Source organism: Berghia stephanieae, chromosome 2 (assembly GCF_034508935.2).
Source record: "Berghia stephanieae isolate SIO BIC M18660-M18661 chromosome 2, UCSD_Bste_1.3, whole genome shotgun sequence".
NCBI classification, from domain to species: Eukaryota; Metazoa; Mollusca; class Gastropoda; order Nudibranchia; family Aeolidiidae; genus Berghia; species Berghia stephanieae.
The window spans coordinates 95524008-95538918 of NC_088361.1; the positions used below are offsets into that span (position 1 = coordinate 95524008).

General features: G+C 35.9%; 2 protein-coding genes and 1 long non-coding RNA gene across 15 annotated transcripts in view; 2 read left to right on the top strand and 1 right to left on the bottom strand.

Moving 5' to 3' along the window:
- The window catches only part of LOC144965929 (2-succinylbenzoate--CoA ligase-like), a 16189-nt gene extending 8772 nt beyond the window's left edge, over nucleotides 1-7417 (top strand). For all 4 annotated transcript variants that reach the window (XM_078901801.1, XM_078901799.1, XM_078901800.1 and 1 more), the window contains exons 2-6: nucleotides 1-266; nucleotides 2090-2220; nucleotides 2648-3518; nucleotides 5697-5848; nucleotides 6256-7417. The exon at nucleotides 1-266 is cut by the window's left edge and continues 9 nt beyond it. In XM_078901801.1, coding sequence (XP_078757927.1) covers nucleotides 17-266; nucleotides 2090-2220; nucleotides 2648-3518; nucleotides 5697-5848; nucleotides 6256-6519 — 1668 coding nt within the window. In that variant the 5' untranslated portion in view covers nucleotides 1-16 and the 3' untranslated portion in view covers nucleotides 6520-7417. The remainder of the gene's footprint in view (nucleotides 267-2089; nucleotides 2221-2647; nucleotides 3519-5696; nucleotides 5849-6255) is intronic.
- The window catches only part of LOC144965927 (putative acyl-CoA synthetase YngI), a 46810-nt gene that overhangs the window by 20769 nt on the left and 11130 nt on the right, over nucleotides 1-14911 (bottom strand). The window lies entirely within an intron of this gene.
- Nucleotides 8460-14361, top strand: LOC144965933 (uncharacterized). 2 transcript variants are annotated; one of them, XR_013644126.1, is made up of 4 exons: nucleotides 8460-9655; nucleotides 11590-11785; nucleotides 12666-12784; nucleotides 13847-14361. It is a non-coding gene; the product is annotated as an uncharacterized LOC144965933 (long non-coding RNA). The 2 variants fall into 2 exon arrangements; XR_013644125.1 differs by lacking the exon at nucleotides 12666-12784.

Sequence of the window (14911 nt, forward strand, 5' to 3'; positions counted from 1 at the left end):
AATCCAGATATTCCTCATGAACGAAATGGAGTCCTCGTCCCAGGTAAAAGGCACCACATTCCTTCAGCTCCTCAAGTTTCGTACCCTAGAAGACCCTGAAAGGTCGGCCTATATATTTTTGGACAAGGACTTTCATCGAATTAGCCTTACAAGACAAGACGTTTGGGACAAATCCAGGAAGTTTGCTGCCATTTTGAATCGTCTTGGTCTGGGAAAGGATGACATTGTTTGTAACACTTTGGTGAATTCCCCTGAACGTCTCATAAGTATGTAAATCCTTCTTCTTCTTCTTCTTCTTCTACTACTACTACTACTACTACTACTACTACTACTACTACTACTACTACTACTACTACTACTACTACTACTACTACTACTACCACCACCACTACTACTACTACTACTACTACTACTACTACTACTACTACTACTACTACAACTACTACTACTACTACTACTACTACTACTACTACTACTACTACTACTCCCCATCCAGTCCGCTATGTCTTCTCCATGGCCTACCTCTGCCCGCTTGCCATTACAGTCATCTTCCATGCAAAGCCTTTTAAATGAATGAATCGTGTCTTTTGGTGTGATTCAGGTATGACGGCTCCGGAAGTTAAAAATTGAATTTATTAGCAAATATATGAAACTTTGGTTATTATAAATGTTTTATTGAAGGCCATGGGTAAACTTTCATAAAATGACAGTAAACTAAAATTACACACCTCTGGTTACTTTCACTATTATATCTGGCGACGAAATAATATGGCTTTTAGGCGATGGATTAAAAATTGGACATATTCGACTCCTGAACTCAAAACGGTATTTATGTTGGGATGAACCGTAGCCTTTGTAAGCTTATAGCCTGAACCAGACGGTTTCTATTGCGTGAAGCGGATAAAAATGCTAATAACCCTTTTATTGGATCGCAAAGAACCTTCGATTAGACCTAACAGGTTCCAGCTACAAAATCACTGCTGGGTGGACAGGGGGTCAAAAAAAATCTCGACTTTACCGCGATCGATCTTGGTCCCTTTGTGTGTGAAGCGAGTGCTCTATCAACGGAGCAATTTTCGGAACCCCCCTTTTAGCTTCCAAACCTTCCAGTGATAACACTATTTAGAGGCGGCCATCTGATACGATTTAAATGTTTGCGTAGTGGATAAGAGCACATTCTAAGAAGTTAAGGACCGAAAATCGTGTTCGAGGGAGGTTTCTTCTCTGAGGACTTCCTGTTTTGCTCTTACCTGAATTTCCCGTTACCTCTTTGGGGCGATGGATTCTAAATCGGACATAATATTAATATAGGATCAAATGTTGGCCGACAGAATCTTTATTTAGAACGTAACATGCAGATTGTAAAAGTAAATTTGGTATTGCAATCTTATATAAGGCACATGTATGGCTTTGCCATGTTCAATAGTTATTAAAATTCTTCATGAATTTCGTGAGATTGTTAGGAATCGGATTTTTATGAGACAAAGTACGATTCGATTTTCGGGTGCTTCTTTTAGTGTTTATCGAAAGTCCTACAAGATTTCTCAATTGATATTGGCTGGCAGTCATTAAAATTTATAATCCTTCAGATCCACTGGGCAATTGAAGGCGGAGTATATCCCGTTTTCTACCGCCAGAAAAGGGGAACAAATGTGTGATGTCCAAAACATGTTCGAATCTCATTAAAAGTGTAAACCCACTTTTCCCGAGGACTGGATACCTAGTGTAATTGATCTTCTGTTTTCAAAGTAATGGCATCTTATTTTCTAGTCTAAGTATACGCTGGTCTCCAAGAATCCTCATCCATCCTTGCTCGTTCGAGTCTCTTAATCCTAATAATGTGCCTGTACGACCTCCACTAAAAAGCTATCCCACCTTATAATTCAATATGAAATCTATTCATTATTAGTCCTCTGAAGGGTTGGTTACATACACACTTCCACGGATTTTAGAACATGAGAAGTAAAAGGTGTGATATCAGGACTTCTCTTCCCTATTGTCATGAAGAGTGAAAGAAGTGTGAAAACGGGACATATCATAGAACTTTGTCATTGAGCTTTAATTAATGATTTCATATTCATCCAAACAGCCTATTTTGGTACACTGATGTCCGGTGCTATGTCATTACATGGACAACTGTTCCTGGCTGATGGGCAAGATCTTATCCATAATCTTAAAGAGTCCAAGAGTAAAGCCATTATTTATGATCCTGGCGATGAGGTGACTTGATATTTATATACCTTTTTAGTTGTGATGTAAACAATTAAATAAAGATAATGACGTTCTTATACGCATATAATTAATTAACGCAGAGAAAGGAAAATTGAAGTATGTGTATGTGAAGAGAGAAGAAAAGCATAGAGCATGAAGAGGGAAGAGAGAGCTTGTGTTCGTGAAGAGGCAGGAAAGGTAGAGAGAAAAGACTTAGAAGAGAGAAGAGGGATAAAGAAATATTGACGAGAGAATGAGAGCGGTGATAACAACAGAGAAGAAAGTAGGTGTAAAAAGAGAAAAGAGAAAGTAGCATATATATATACATTGCAATACCATACCATGTTTGATTTTGGTGAAGGGCTCATAGAGCTTTAATCCTAAAAAATGTGATTTCCATGGCCAACTGAATTTCTCTCAAAACCATTTTCTGCAGAATGGAGCAAAACGCATCATCGAGAAAATCAAGTTTAAGGACGAGACAACGGGGATGATAAGGTACCAAGAACTTCCGGACTTAACTCACGTCATCGAAATCGAGGCCAAAGGTTTGGAAGAATCAGAAAGATGGATTCATGTCATAGACAAAGAAGAGGCATTTTTTGTAGATGAGAGCATCTCTAAGGAAAGCACTGCCGTAATTTTCTTGACCAGTGGAACGACAGGGTTTTCTAAGCTTGTTCCACATACACATTCCGCATTGCTAAGGATATTTTTTGGAGATAATATGAAAAATTTTGGAATTTATGAAAATACTGTATATTTTAACATGCAATCTTTAGGCTGGATTGGTGGGTTTCCCGGTTATTACATCGGTGTTGGTTGTCAAAGGATTCTGATTGATCTGACCAACGGCCTTCCAGAAAAAAAGTCAATGGGAGTCTTCTTAGTCAACGTTTTTAATCTGTACAAAGTTGATAAGGCATTTCTGCTATCTCGTGATATTCAGTACGTTCTAGATGCCATTGATGAAGGCCATAAGATAGACAAGCAGCTAAATACAATTTATACAGGTGGTGGCCCAGTTCACAACGCTACCATGGACGCTCTGGGGAAAATCGCTCACAAAATAACAAATGCCTATGGCACAACAGAGATTATATTGGCCACTTACAATGAAGTTACGAAGAAATCGGATTTTCAAGATATGTGCGCGGGACGCGCATTTATTTGTGATATCAAAATAGTTGGAGAGAATGGAGAAGAACTATCTGTAGGAGAACAGGGAGAGCCTCTGGTGCGTTCTGGGACAGTCTTCAATGGTTATCTCAACAACCCTTCAAAGACAGAAGCAGCATTTACCAAAGGTTGGTAAATTAATATTTATCAAAAGAAAGATAAACACACAAACACATACACACATACACACACACACAAACACACACACTCATGAACATTAATTAAATCTGTTCGTATGACAGTAGTAGTCCTTGAAAGCCATGAAACCCATAGTGCATGATTTTTACCGCGTTTTAAGACTTAAAAAGTGCTTGGAACCCTTTTGATAGGACACTGGTTTATCACAAGAGCTGTAGTCTCTGCAAAATCTAACCCAGCCATGCACTAACACTGAGAGGACAGAAGGTTACAAAGAAATAAGGAAAGCAATGCGGCCCTGACTTCAGTAAAGCACAATTGCAATATTATTAATTGTCAATTATTACCCGGGTGTTATGCTTGTTGGTATGGTATTTATCAAACATTACAAAATTGACTGAGATGCAAATGAGGTACTGGCTTTAAGCAGCTATGTGCGCCTATATGGTCTTGTGGTATGACACTCGTTTTCTGAGCGCAAAGTTGCGTTCTCGGATAAGGCGCTTTGCCCACAGTCTCTCACCGTACTCAGGTGTAAAATGAGTAGCTGGACGTTTACAGCGTTGTCTCTGTCGGAAAAAATGTATTATCGCCTATCAAGCGTCATGTCTAGTTCTTCATGTTACTTTTTGCTGTTGGTCAAGTACCCATTGTAAAGCGCTTTGAGAACGTTTAGTGGAGATTGCTCTATATATAGAATATATATATATATATATATATATATATATATATATATATATATATATATATATATATATATATATATATATATTGAATTGTGTTTGATACAAATATGGTACGAAAAGTGCTCGACATGCAGTAATGGAGCGAATTATTATTATTTAAAATATTTACCACAATTTACCACAACAGTCAACAAAACAACTCAGTCCTGACGATGGCAAATTAAGCCTGAAACATTAATGTAAACTGTCTCAAACATTGTGGTAAATATTTTAAATAATATATATACATATATATATATATATATATATATAAATTTATATGTATATATACATATATATATATATATATATATATATATATATATATATATATATATATATATATATATATATATATATATATATAAAGCTGAAGCACATGGTGAATACTGTAGGATTGCAAGTACAAATAGGAGACCTAAAAAGTCGGTACATACATTGACATTGAAATCTAGTTCCATGTGGTGTGCTTGGGGAATAATTAAAACATTTTTTGAGCGCATTGAGCAGGATGAATCCGTGAAAAGGCTCCATATCAATGTTTATCGCCAACATCGATGGCGTGGTTGATAAAAGCACCCACAAAATGCACCAAAAATCCTGATTCGAAGGTCGTGGGTTTAAGCGCCCGTGCTGAGACTTTTTAATAATGCAGAAAGGCACCTAGGAATCATGATCTAGGTGCGATCCAGCCCTTTAGAGCATAAGAAGTTAAGGATCGAAATGCATGTTTGATGAGGCATTTCTTCTCTGACAACTTTCTGCTTTAACTCTAGCAAAATTTCTTGTTACTGTTATGTTTTTATATTTGATTTATATCTATTTATATATGAGATTATAAGAATTATTATTGTGGTTTTCATGGCTTAGCCTTACTTTGTCTCTCTATGTCATTAAGTCGAGTGATTATAGTCGCTGGCCTAATGGGCGACAATTGTTGTTAGCTATGGCCCATGGTACTCTTTGAGTACAGGACTTAATACACACACATTACCCTACTCAACTCAGTTGTGTGTTTAGCTATAATCAAAGTTGAAAGTATTGAGAATGTTAGTACAAAGCCAGGAAATTTTAACTGTATGAAATAGAAATTTGATTCCCTACGGTCTGTATGAGTCATTATGATTATGAAGTCCATTCTATCATGGCAAATCCGTGGACTTATGCTATAATGAGAATGCGTTTACGTCCGATTACGTCCCTTTGCTGTGTCCAACATGGTGAACACTTTAATGACGATAACCCCATAAATTCATTTCCATGGGCCTGATGACTTCCACAAATAAATAAAACTCATATTATTACCCCTATATCTGAGTTCTTGTAACTATGGTCAATGATTAAGGGACTGAATCATGCATCAAACGCATTCACTCATTATAATATTTACATTATTTACTATATTATTTAGGATTACTTTGTGCCTTTTTTCTTCTTCTACAGACGGTTGGTACAAGACAGGTGACATAGGATACTTTGACAAAGAAGGACAACTCTTTGTGTTGTGTCGTAAAGCTGACGTCATCACCAAGGATGGGTTTTGTCATTACCCTGGATGGATGGAGCAACTCATAGGAAAACATCCTGAGATAGAGGTCTGGTATAATATTGTTTACTCTGTAATGCTGTGATTTCAGCTTTAACCAAACTACATATTAAGCCCAACTTAAATGGATAGTAATTAAATTTTGGTGCAGTGATAAAGATCAAATTTGGAATTCCAAATTCCTAAGATACAAGAATCCTTCAAAGTCATTGATGCGTGGCCAATTAACACAAGCTGGTATTATGCGAAACTTGAGGTTGAAAATTTATTTGTTGCTCTAAATTATACAATTTAAATGGACAGTAAATGTTTTTAAGTATAATATGTAGTTTATCAACTTGCAAAAGTCAGTTTGATGTTTCTTACTTAAAATTCAGTATTAAGAGCATGTTTTATCCCGACCTAATGCCGACCTATATTAGGAAACATATATCATATTTGTTATATTCGTTACAGAAATGTGTGGTAATCGGAATACCGGATCCAGTCCACCACGAAGAGATCTGTCTGTGTCTAAAACGTGTGCCTGGTGCCAAAGTGTCCATTGATGACATGAGGGATTATTGCAAGAATCTCTTCTTGACTGACCAAGACGACAAGATGACGCCGCTTCCAAGATACTATTTGATATTTGATGAATTTGACAGCAATGATAATGGAAAAGTTGACCGTAAGAAAATTAGGCAAGAAGTCTTAAAACGGTTGGAAAAGGATCAGTAACAGAACATTCAAATAGATCAAGTGAAGCCGAGTAATATTTTGATAGTTCAGCAGTGGTATACTTTCTATATTCCCAATTTTCCGAAATGTTCTAAATAGTTTCAACACAAGGTTCATTCTATTGCCGTTAACTTTCTTATGATCAATAAACTTCTTTATCCCCTATTTATGATGTAATGTTTAGTATATTTTGGATGAGTGGGTCATAGTTCATTGTTTTTGATTAACCCAATCATATCCAATTAAATAATTTATTTTTCAATTCAATATTTTCTTTTCTTTCTTCTCCTTCATCCACTCCTCCTCCTCCTCCTCCTCCTCCTCCTCCTCCTCCTCCTCCTCCTCCTCCTCCTCCTCCTCCACTACCACCTCCGAAGGACTAATTACATATACAATAATCAGGATTTTGAAACCGAAAAAGATAAAGGTGTGACGTTACTACAATTCTTCCGTATTAGTAAAGAAATTGAAGTTTGACTTAACTTTGTTGTTAAGAATTTGAAAAAATATCGTTTTACCTATTGGGTGTATAATAACAATATATGACTTTAATATAGAGCATTACCACGATCACAATAGGCTCTTTTGATAAGAGATCCAGTCCTTGGATCAGTGACTTCCGTAATCGGTACACGAATTGATATATATTTTTTCTGTACTAGCATCTCAGTTGGCTTATTGTTTTCTAACAGTTTCGTAATATGATTATAGTTCAATCGTGAAAACTATTACCCCCTTAGAAATATTGTATTAATAATCTGTGAATTGTCCTCACTATTGTTTTCACTGTATTGGAACTTGCTAAGGGACATAAACCCTGATATACGTTCTCCTTATAGACCTTGACGTAAAATTATAATGTTGAATGTTCATTAAACATTTGCTGTTCAAAAACTAATTTTTCGTTTACGTTTATTGTGATTTATCTCGAAATAGAAGTGAACATAACCACGCCCCTCGGACAGTCTGAGAAGTCATGATTCAGCAGCCAATGGTCGTAACTTGTAAATGAAACAACGGCTAAAGTAATCGATACTACAGATTTAAGTAAAATATTCACAAGCCCTGTCCGTGAGATGAATAGAACCAACACACAAAACTATGTAAATTTAATCGTTTATAGTCTAATTGAGAGAACCTAGTGAGAACTAATCACACAACTTGCAAGCTGAATACAATAACAAAGAGCTTATTGAGGTCAACATAATAATATGTACAGAGATGCGGTTGGTTAGAGTGTGGCCATCGTTAACATATTATAGATAGAATGCGGTTGGCCAAGGAGTTCACAACATTGCCATCCGGAAGTATAACGGACCAACACACAAACACTGTGTTTCCATGAACTTTTATAGTCTGGTTAATACAGATTAGTGAGAACAACTCACAAACACGGATGGCAAAAACAATAACAAAGGCCTGAGTGACGTCATCTGCATACTATCTATAGCCTGACACAATACCCCTCTTAGGACTTATAATTTGACGTTTTGTTTTTTTTTTTAGGTTTGTGCAGCGTCTTGTGAGTTGTTGTCAGTTGTGCTCAAGGAATAAGTGATTCCATTGGTTGACCTATTGATTACAACTCACGATTTGTTTTCTTTTGGGGACAAAGATTTGTCTTTTGACGTCATTTTTTTGGTCAGTGTCAGCGTGACCTTCGTAAAGGTTTGGCCTGACACCGTAGCCATCGTTATGTTATAGATAGAATGCGCTTGGCCAAGGAGTTCACAACATTGCCATCCGGAAGTATAACGGACCAACACACAAACTCTGTGTAACCATGAACTTTTATAGGCTGGTTAATACAGTTTAGTGAGAACAACTCACAAACGCGGATGGCAAAAACAATAACAAAGGCCTGAGTGACGTCATCTGCATACTATCTATAGATAGTATGCAGATGACGTCACTCAGGCCTTTGTTATTGTTTTTGCCATCCGCGTTTGTGAGTTGTTCTCATTAAACTGTATTAACCAGACTATAAAAGTTCATGGTTAAACAGAGTTTGTGTGTTGGTCCGTTATACTTCCGGATGGCAATGTTATAAGCTTCTTAGCCAAGCGCATTCTATCTATAGCCTGATACTGAAATCCAAAAGGACTGGCAGTTTGACGTCATTATTTGGTTTTTGCACCGCCTAGTGAGTTGTCGCTAGTAGAGCTCATGGAACAAGTTATTTCACTGGTTGAACAATTGAATACAACTCACGATTTGTTTTCTTTTGTGGCAAAAGACTGGCATTTTGACGTCATTTTTTGGTCAGTATCAGGCCATAACTTTACGAAGGCCACGCTGACACTGACCAAAAAATGCCAGTCTTGTGTTGTTCCCTTATTTATGAGTCACATTTACTCCCTTTATCTTTCTCTCCGTTTTATGGACTCATTTAGATACCTCTAGTTTTTAATTTTTCAATGCCCACTTCTAGGTAAGAGCCTAGCGAGTCAGAGAATAGAAAAAGTTCATACATTTTTTAGTCACTTACTTCATTAAGGCTTAGGACTAACAAGTCATTTAATAGATTAGTTAATAACTAAATCTAGTACGCTTACATAAAAATAGGCCTAGGTGTTTATATCTCATTTCACATGTGGCATGTTTGGTTCGAGTATAGATAGTATGCTGATGACGTCACGCAATGACCTACTTTAGTTCCGGATGGCAAAAGAACTTGGCTGGCTTATAAACATTGATGTGAAACAAGCTCTAGTCCAATTTTTAAAACGTGAAACGTGCCAAATAACTACATAATCATCGGATGCACTAGAAGACAGGGTCGAGATGGAGTCAAAATGTTCAGGTTACCATCCATTAGGAAGACGAAGGACCCAAAAATAATAAATTTAACCCAGCGGAGACAGTTGCAGCGATCAGAAGAAAGGGATTTGGCGATGGCTCAAATCTAACTTGCAGCCACGAGTTTGCAATGATCATTTTGTTGAAGGTAAGAATTGATGGATAAATTAAAATCTTAAATATTATTCTATACGATATGAATTAATTTTAATTATTGTGAACAAAGCAAGTTTACTTCGCTCCAACATCATCATTGTGGGCCATAGCATGTCACGGAGTTGGCGGCAACCGACCAAGGTCCTTGCCTTAATTTCTGACGTTGCAAGTTTATGATTTAGTAAATATGTGTTTTATTCTTTTTCATGGAAGAGAAATCAAATCAAAAATTTCAAACTCGGTGGTCTAACAAAATCTACGGAGAGATTTTTCACCGATGTGACTTTTCTATGCGAAACTCCGAAGTTGGAGAAATCATCTGACTCATCTCAGACTCAGATGTAATCTGTAGTTTGTAGGCGGTCTAGAAGGAATCATTTTAATTTTATGGTCCATACACGGTCCGGATGAATGATCTTTTATTTGTTGTGTTTATTTATCAGATAGGACCATGAATATTTCATGCATGTCTCGTGCAACTTACTCTAAATCAAAACCAAATGCCTCATAGGGCTACTTTCGTTTTCAAGCTTTGGCTTTTATGAGATTAGGAAGTCTTTCACTGTAGTTCTGGTCATTCATTTTAGAATTATAATGTTCCAGTTTATAACTTATGCTTTGTCAAGATTATTTTATTGTGCATTTTTAAAACATGTTCTCCATTTGAAGAAATATTAAAAGTAAGGTTGCGTTTTTCTTAAGTTTTTTTTCCGTTCCTCCGTTGGTGGTGTATTGTAAAGTAACACGAACAAACTGCTCTTCTACACCGCTGTTGGACATGTAAATGCTAGTTTTTGACAGAAGTTTAACACGCTGCTAAGTGATTGCCAGTGTCAGTTTATAATGATAGTAATGGTAATTTTTTTACTGACAAAATAAATATTAGTATTATTATTATTTTAAATTTTAATCCAAAGAAAGAAACAATCGACCTCTATCAATCCACTAAAATGACTTTTCATAATTTTCATAGTTAGAAACTAATTTTAACTCAAGGTGAGGATTAGTTATAATTATAATGTTTCGTATAGTCATTGAATTAGGGCCATCATATGGAATTTTTCCCAAATATGACAATAATAATAATAAAAAAATTTCAATTTAAAAAAATTGTCCTTTGGGATCCCGATATTTTCATTGCAGCTATGTGGTTTAGTTATCACCGTCATTTTGGAAGGATTATGGTTCCAGACCCGTTCTGAGCAGTTGAGTCATTGGGAAAGGAACTTTATTCACATTCTCTCACCATACTCGGGCATAAATTGGGTAACTGGCTTTTAACATAGGCCTGTAAATTTGCCGGCATTTCTGGCAATTTCGCTCTGCCGGAACAAAAAATTAATTAAAATACTTTTTCATTTTGTTTAACAGCCTATTGAATTGGTAAAATTCTAAGAAAATATTCTGGGAAATGGGGATTTTTGATCATGTTATTGAAAAAGCTTCAGCTCGAGGATTTGCAGGCAAGTTTTTCAGGGGGCAGATGCAGGCCTGTTAAACAGCATTGTCTCTTTCCGGAAAAAATGTAATATCGCCTAACAAGCGTCATGTCTCGACCTGCATGTAAAGTCTTGCTGTTGGCAGCTGCAGCTTGCAACCCCTTGCAAAGCGGTTTGAACAAATTTTCATTTAATGAAAATTGCACTATATAATTGTTCTACCCTTGTTCTAATTTGACAAAGCTTGATGTAAATTTTACGGAAAGCTTAAGGATTGTAAAAAAAAATAATTAAAAAATTGAGCTTTATATTAGAGCGCAATATCCACTAAATGTGTTCAAAGCGCTTTACAAGGGGTCCCTGGTCAACAGCAACATTTAACATGTAGAACGGGACATGACGCCTTTTAGGCGACACTACAATTTTTCGGACAAAGAAAACGCTATAAACGGCCAGGTATTCATTTTACACCTGAGTACGGTGAGAGAATGTGAATAAAGAGCCTTTTCCAAGGACTCAACTATGCGCCGAGCGCGCGGCTCGAACCCATGACCTTTCGATCCAAAATTGAGTGTCATACCACTAGACCACATAGCCACACAAGGACCAGGACCAGATTGTAATAGGTAAGAAATGACGTAATATATTTCAACAATCAATTTTTTTGCCTTTACAGGAAGGCCAGCATCACTGCTTGATGAAACTGATCCTGATTGGGTTCCAACGTTAAAGCTTGGACATGGGGCAGAGAAAAAAACAGACCATTGCTCATGTCTTAAAGATAGGAACAAACACAATGACTGCTGGCAGCAACGGCTCTAGTTGAACAATCAACAATTGGAGAAACTAGCTCAATCATTGACCATGTAAATGTAAGTGTATTGATTGTATCTGTTTAAAACAATATTTATGTAGGCATGATATCTCTTCCTACATGTTAATGTTTCTGTTGGCTTGGGACATCTTGTAGAGTGCTTTGGGTGGATATTGCATGCACTATATAAAAATAAAAGCAGATCTCACTCTCAGGAAATTTAATAGGTCCAAATCAAGCAAATTTTTTTGGGTAAAAAGTGAGGTTAGCAACGTTTGGGCCGTTCATTACACTTTAAGGTCATTGCATTGCCAGTTGAAAGGAAGTTGAATAGAGAGTGAAAAGATTGTAGATCTATGCACATAACAATAGACAAAGGGCACAAAATCATATTTCATATTGCAAAGTTAAGACACAAATCTATGACTATGAGGAATGTAATAAGACAAAGGGGAATAGAGCACATATCAAGTGACTTCATTTGCTCATAAGGTATGTAAGGAATGCCTGTCCGGTGAGCCAGTAATGAAGTCAAAATTTGTCCAAATTGTTGGTGCAAGAACTGACATCAAGAGAAGTTTTTTTTCAAATAACCAGACTGTACAAAAGCTTACATGGTTGAGTTTTAAGACTTTTAACTTCAGAGATAATAAATAACTGAACAAAAACCATCACTTCATTTGAATCAAAAGCTTTGTCTTTATTATGCTGATTAATTTTGTTTTATTGAATGAATGGGCAATGGCAATTAATAAAAGAGGAAGATCCATTAAATTTGAGGGCAATGAAATGAATACTATTGTGAGCATGTCCTTCTATGCTATGGATAGGTTGCCTTTTAGGATAGTTCATACAAAATTAGAAAATCCTGAAGGTTTTTGTCTTTGACTGTAGCGTAACAAATTTTAAAAATATAGATTCTCTTTATTCACCTCTAGGGAAAATTTGTCTTTGGAGTCTATTCTAAAGGGAGACTGAAATAACCCAGCCATTGCCGCAACACAGCGCCACAAACTGATCTAGGGCTGATGTGACTTGCTCAAGGCCACACAACGTAGTGAGAAAGTGTTCTTATGATGAGATAGATAGAATTAAATGAGTTCACCCATATTGATTTATTCCTCAATTATTAAGATCTGGGAGGAAATGTTTTATTAACCTTAAATTATGCCGCTTAAGCTAAATGAATATATTAATATTATAGTCTACATGTTATTTTTACAAGCCAATTGTCATTTCATTGTGGTAAAAGGCAATCTGCACAAATCAGCAGAATGACCAATCAAACGTTTTTTTACAGAAGCATGTATTCCCTTTGTATGTGCAAATTACACACGCTGGCAAAATATTAATTTTAAAAAAATTAATAAATTATATGGCATAAAAGAAAAAACAAACATTCCCAGAAATGTAAAATATTATGGGCTAAGTTTGTCCATTTTTATTGGTTATAGCTAGCGGTATCTACAAGAAGTTGATGGTTCGGTGCAGCGCTTGTAACACTCAATGGAATTTCCCGTGTAGAGAAAACATATGTGTGTTTTCTGTATACTGGTGTAGGAAATACAGTTCTTATTTTTTTTCTTTTTTTTGGCGAAGACCAATAATTGCCCGAACATTACAGTTCAGCAGATTTTCTGAGCATACATAGTTTGATTCCACAGGTGATAGAATTACATTTAGTTTTTAAAATATTTGCGTGTTACTGGTAGAGTTTGTAAATAAATAGTTTAAGAATTTTTAGGTTTGCCAGTAATTTTGTGCTCGATGATAAATATTTAACATTTGCTGTACGGAGCAATGGTGATCCACAACTCTATTTTTTTTAAAGAATAAATTTCCACATAAATATGCCAAACCATTTTGGAATTCATCATAAGGTTCAGGCACTATTGGCATTTGAAGTTAAAGTCAAAGAAAAACTTTAAAAAAAATATTTTGACCTGTAAAATGAATGACTTGCGTATTTGAGGAAACGGGGCTTAAGTTTTCTTTGTTTTCAAACATATCAAAATATTAAAATTTAAATTCCCAGTGACACGATAAACGCCAGAGGTGGTAGGTCGATAATGTACTATTTTCTCTATATATTAACTTAATCTTGGTATTTCTTTTACAGGATTGTGAAGACAGACATTTCAGGTTCCCATCTTGATGCTGAGCAGAAAGCACTTGTCGACACACAGCGTCCACTATAACCCAATTTTTGGGAATGGCGAACCTGAAACGAAAAGAAAGCAGTCAGACTTTTTATTCATTCTTTTTCAATAATGCTTGATTTTATATACCTTTGTAATCCTTTTCATTCTTTTCATTAGACTAATACATGTGTTAAACATTTTTACTTTTGCCCGAAATGTTTGTGAAAAAATTGTACTAGTTGTAGTATAACTACTAGTAGTAGTAGTATTACTTCTGTTACCATTATTATATGTTCTGCAATAATATTCAAAACCTAATAATATTTTTGAATTGGCAAATAAATAGAAATCCATTGTATATTTAAACATGAAGTTGGAGCACAATAAAGAAAATGAGGTACTGTAATGACTTTTTTAAAAATTTGTTTTATCCGTTGCTTTTGCAATTTGATGGTGAATGCTTGACTGAGTTCTTATTTTTCTACCCTGGGTGTGGGGTCATTGACCTTCCATTGTGGGCAAGGTCATCATTGCTTTCTTCACCCCCCTATGTCTGTATTCCTTTTTCAGGTAGCTTTCTATCTTTGTTTGGGAATAAGATTACATGCTTTTTTTCCCTGTCCTTAGATGAGAGGGTGACAAAGGATGTAAATTTATTTTGTAAATTTATAATTAACATTTTATAAACAATAGACTGGTGGGGTCTTTGACTTCCCATGGTGGCAAGAGGTCATGCTGTGTCCTCTATCCCTTATATTGTTTTCCAAGTTTCTTTATGTCCTTGTCTTGGAATGAGATTACTTGGTTTTGTCCTTTCCCTTGCCGGAGTCATTGGCTGAGAGAGAAACAGTCAAATGAATATTGTTGGTTTTGGGGAAAAAAATGTTTTTTGTCTTGTAAATCAGTTCGCGTAAAATTTTTTTATTATATTATATATATATATATATGTGTATACATAATATGGGGGGCGAAGTGGCCGAGTGGTTAAGGCAGTGCACTGTGATCCGGATGACCCAGGTTCGAGCCCCGCTTCAGGCACTTTC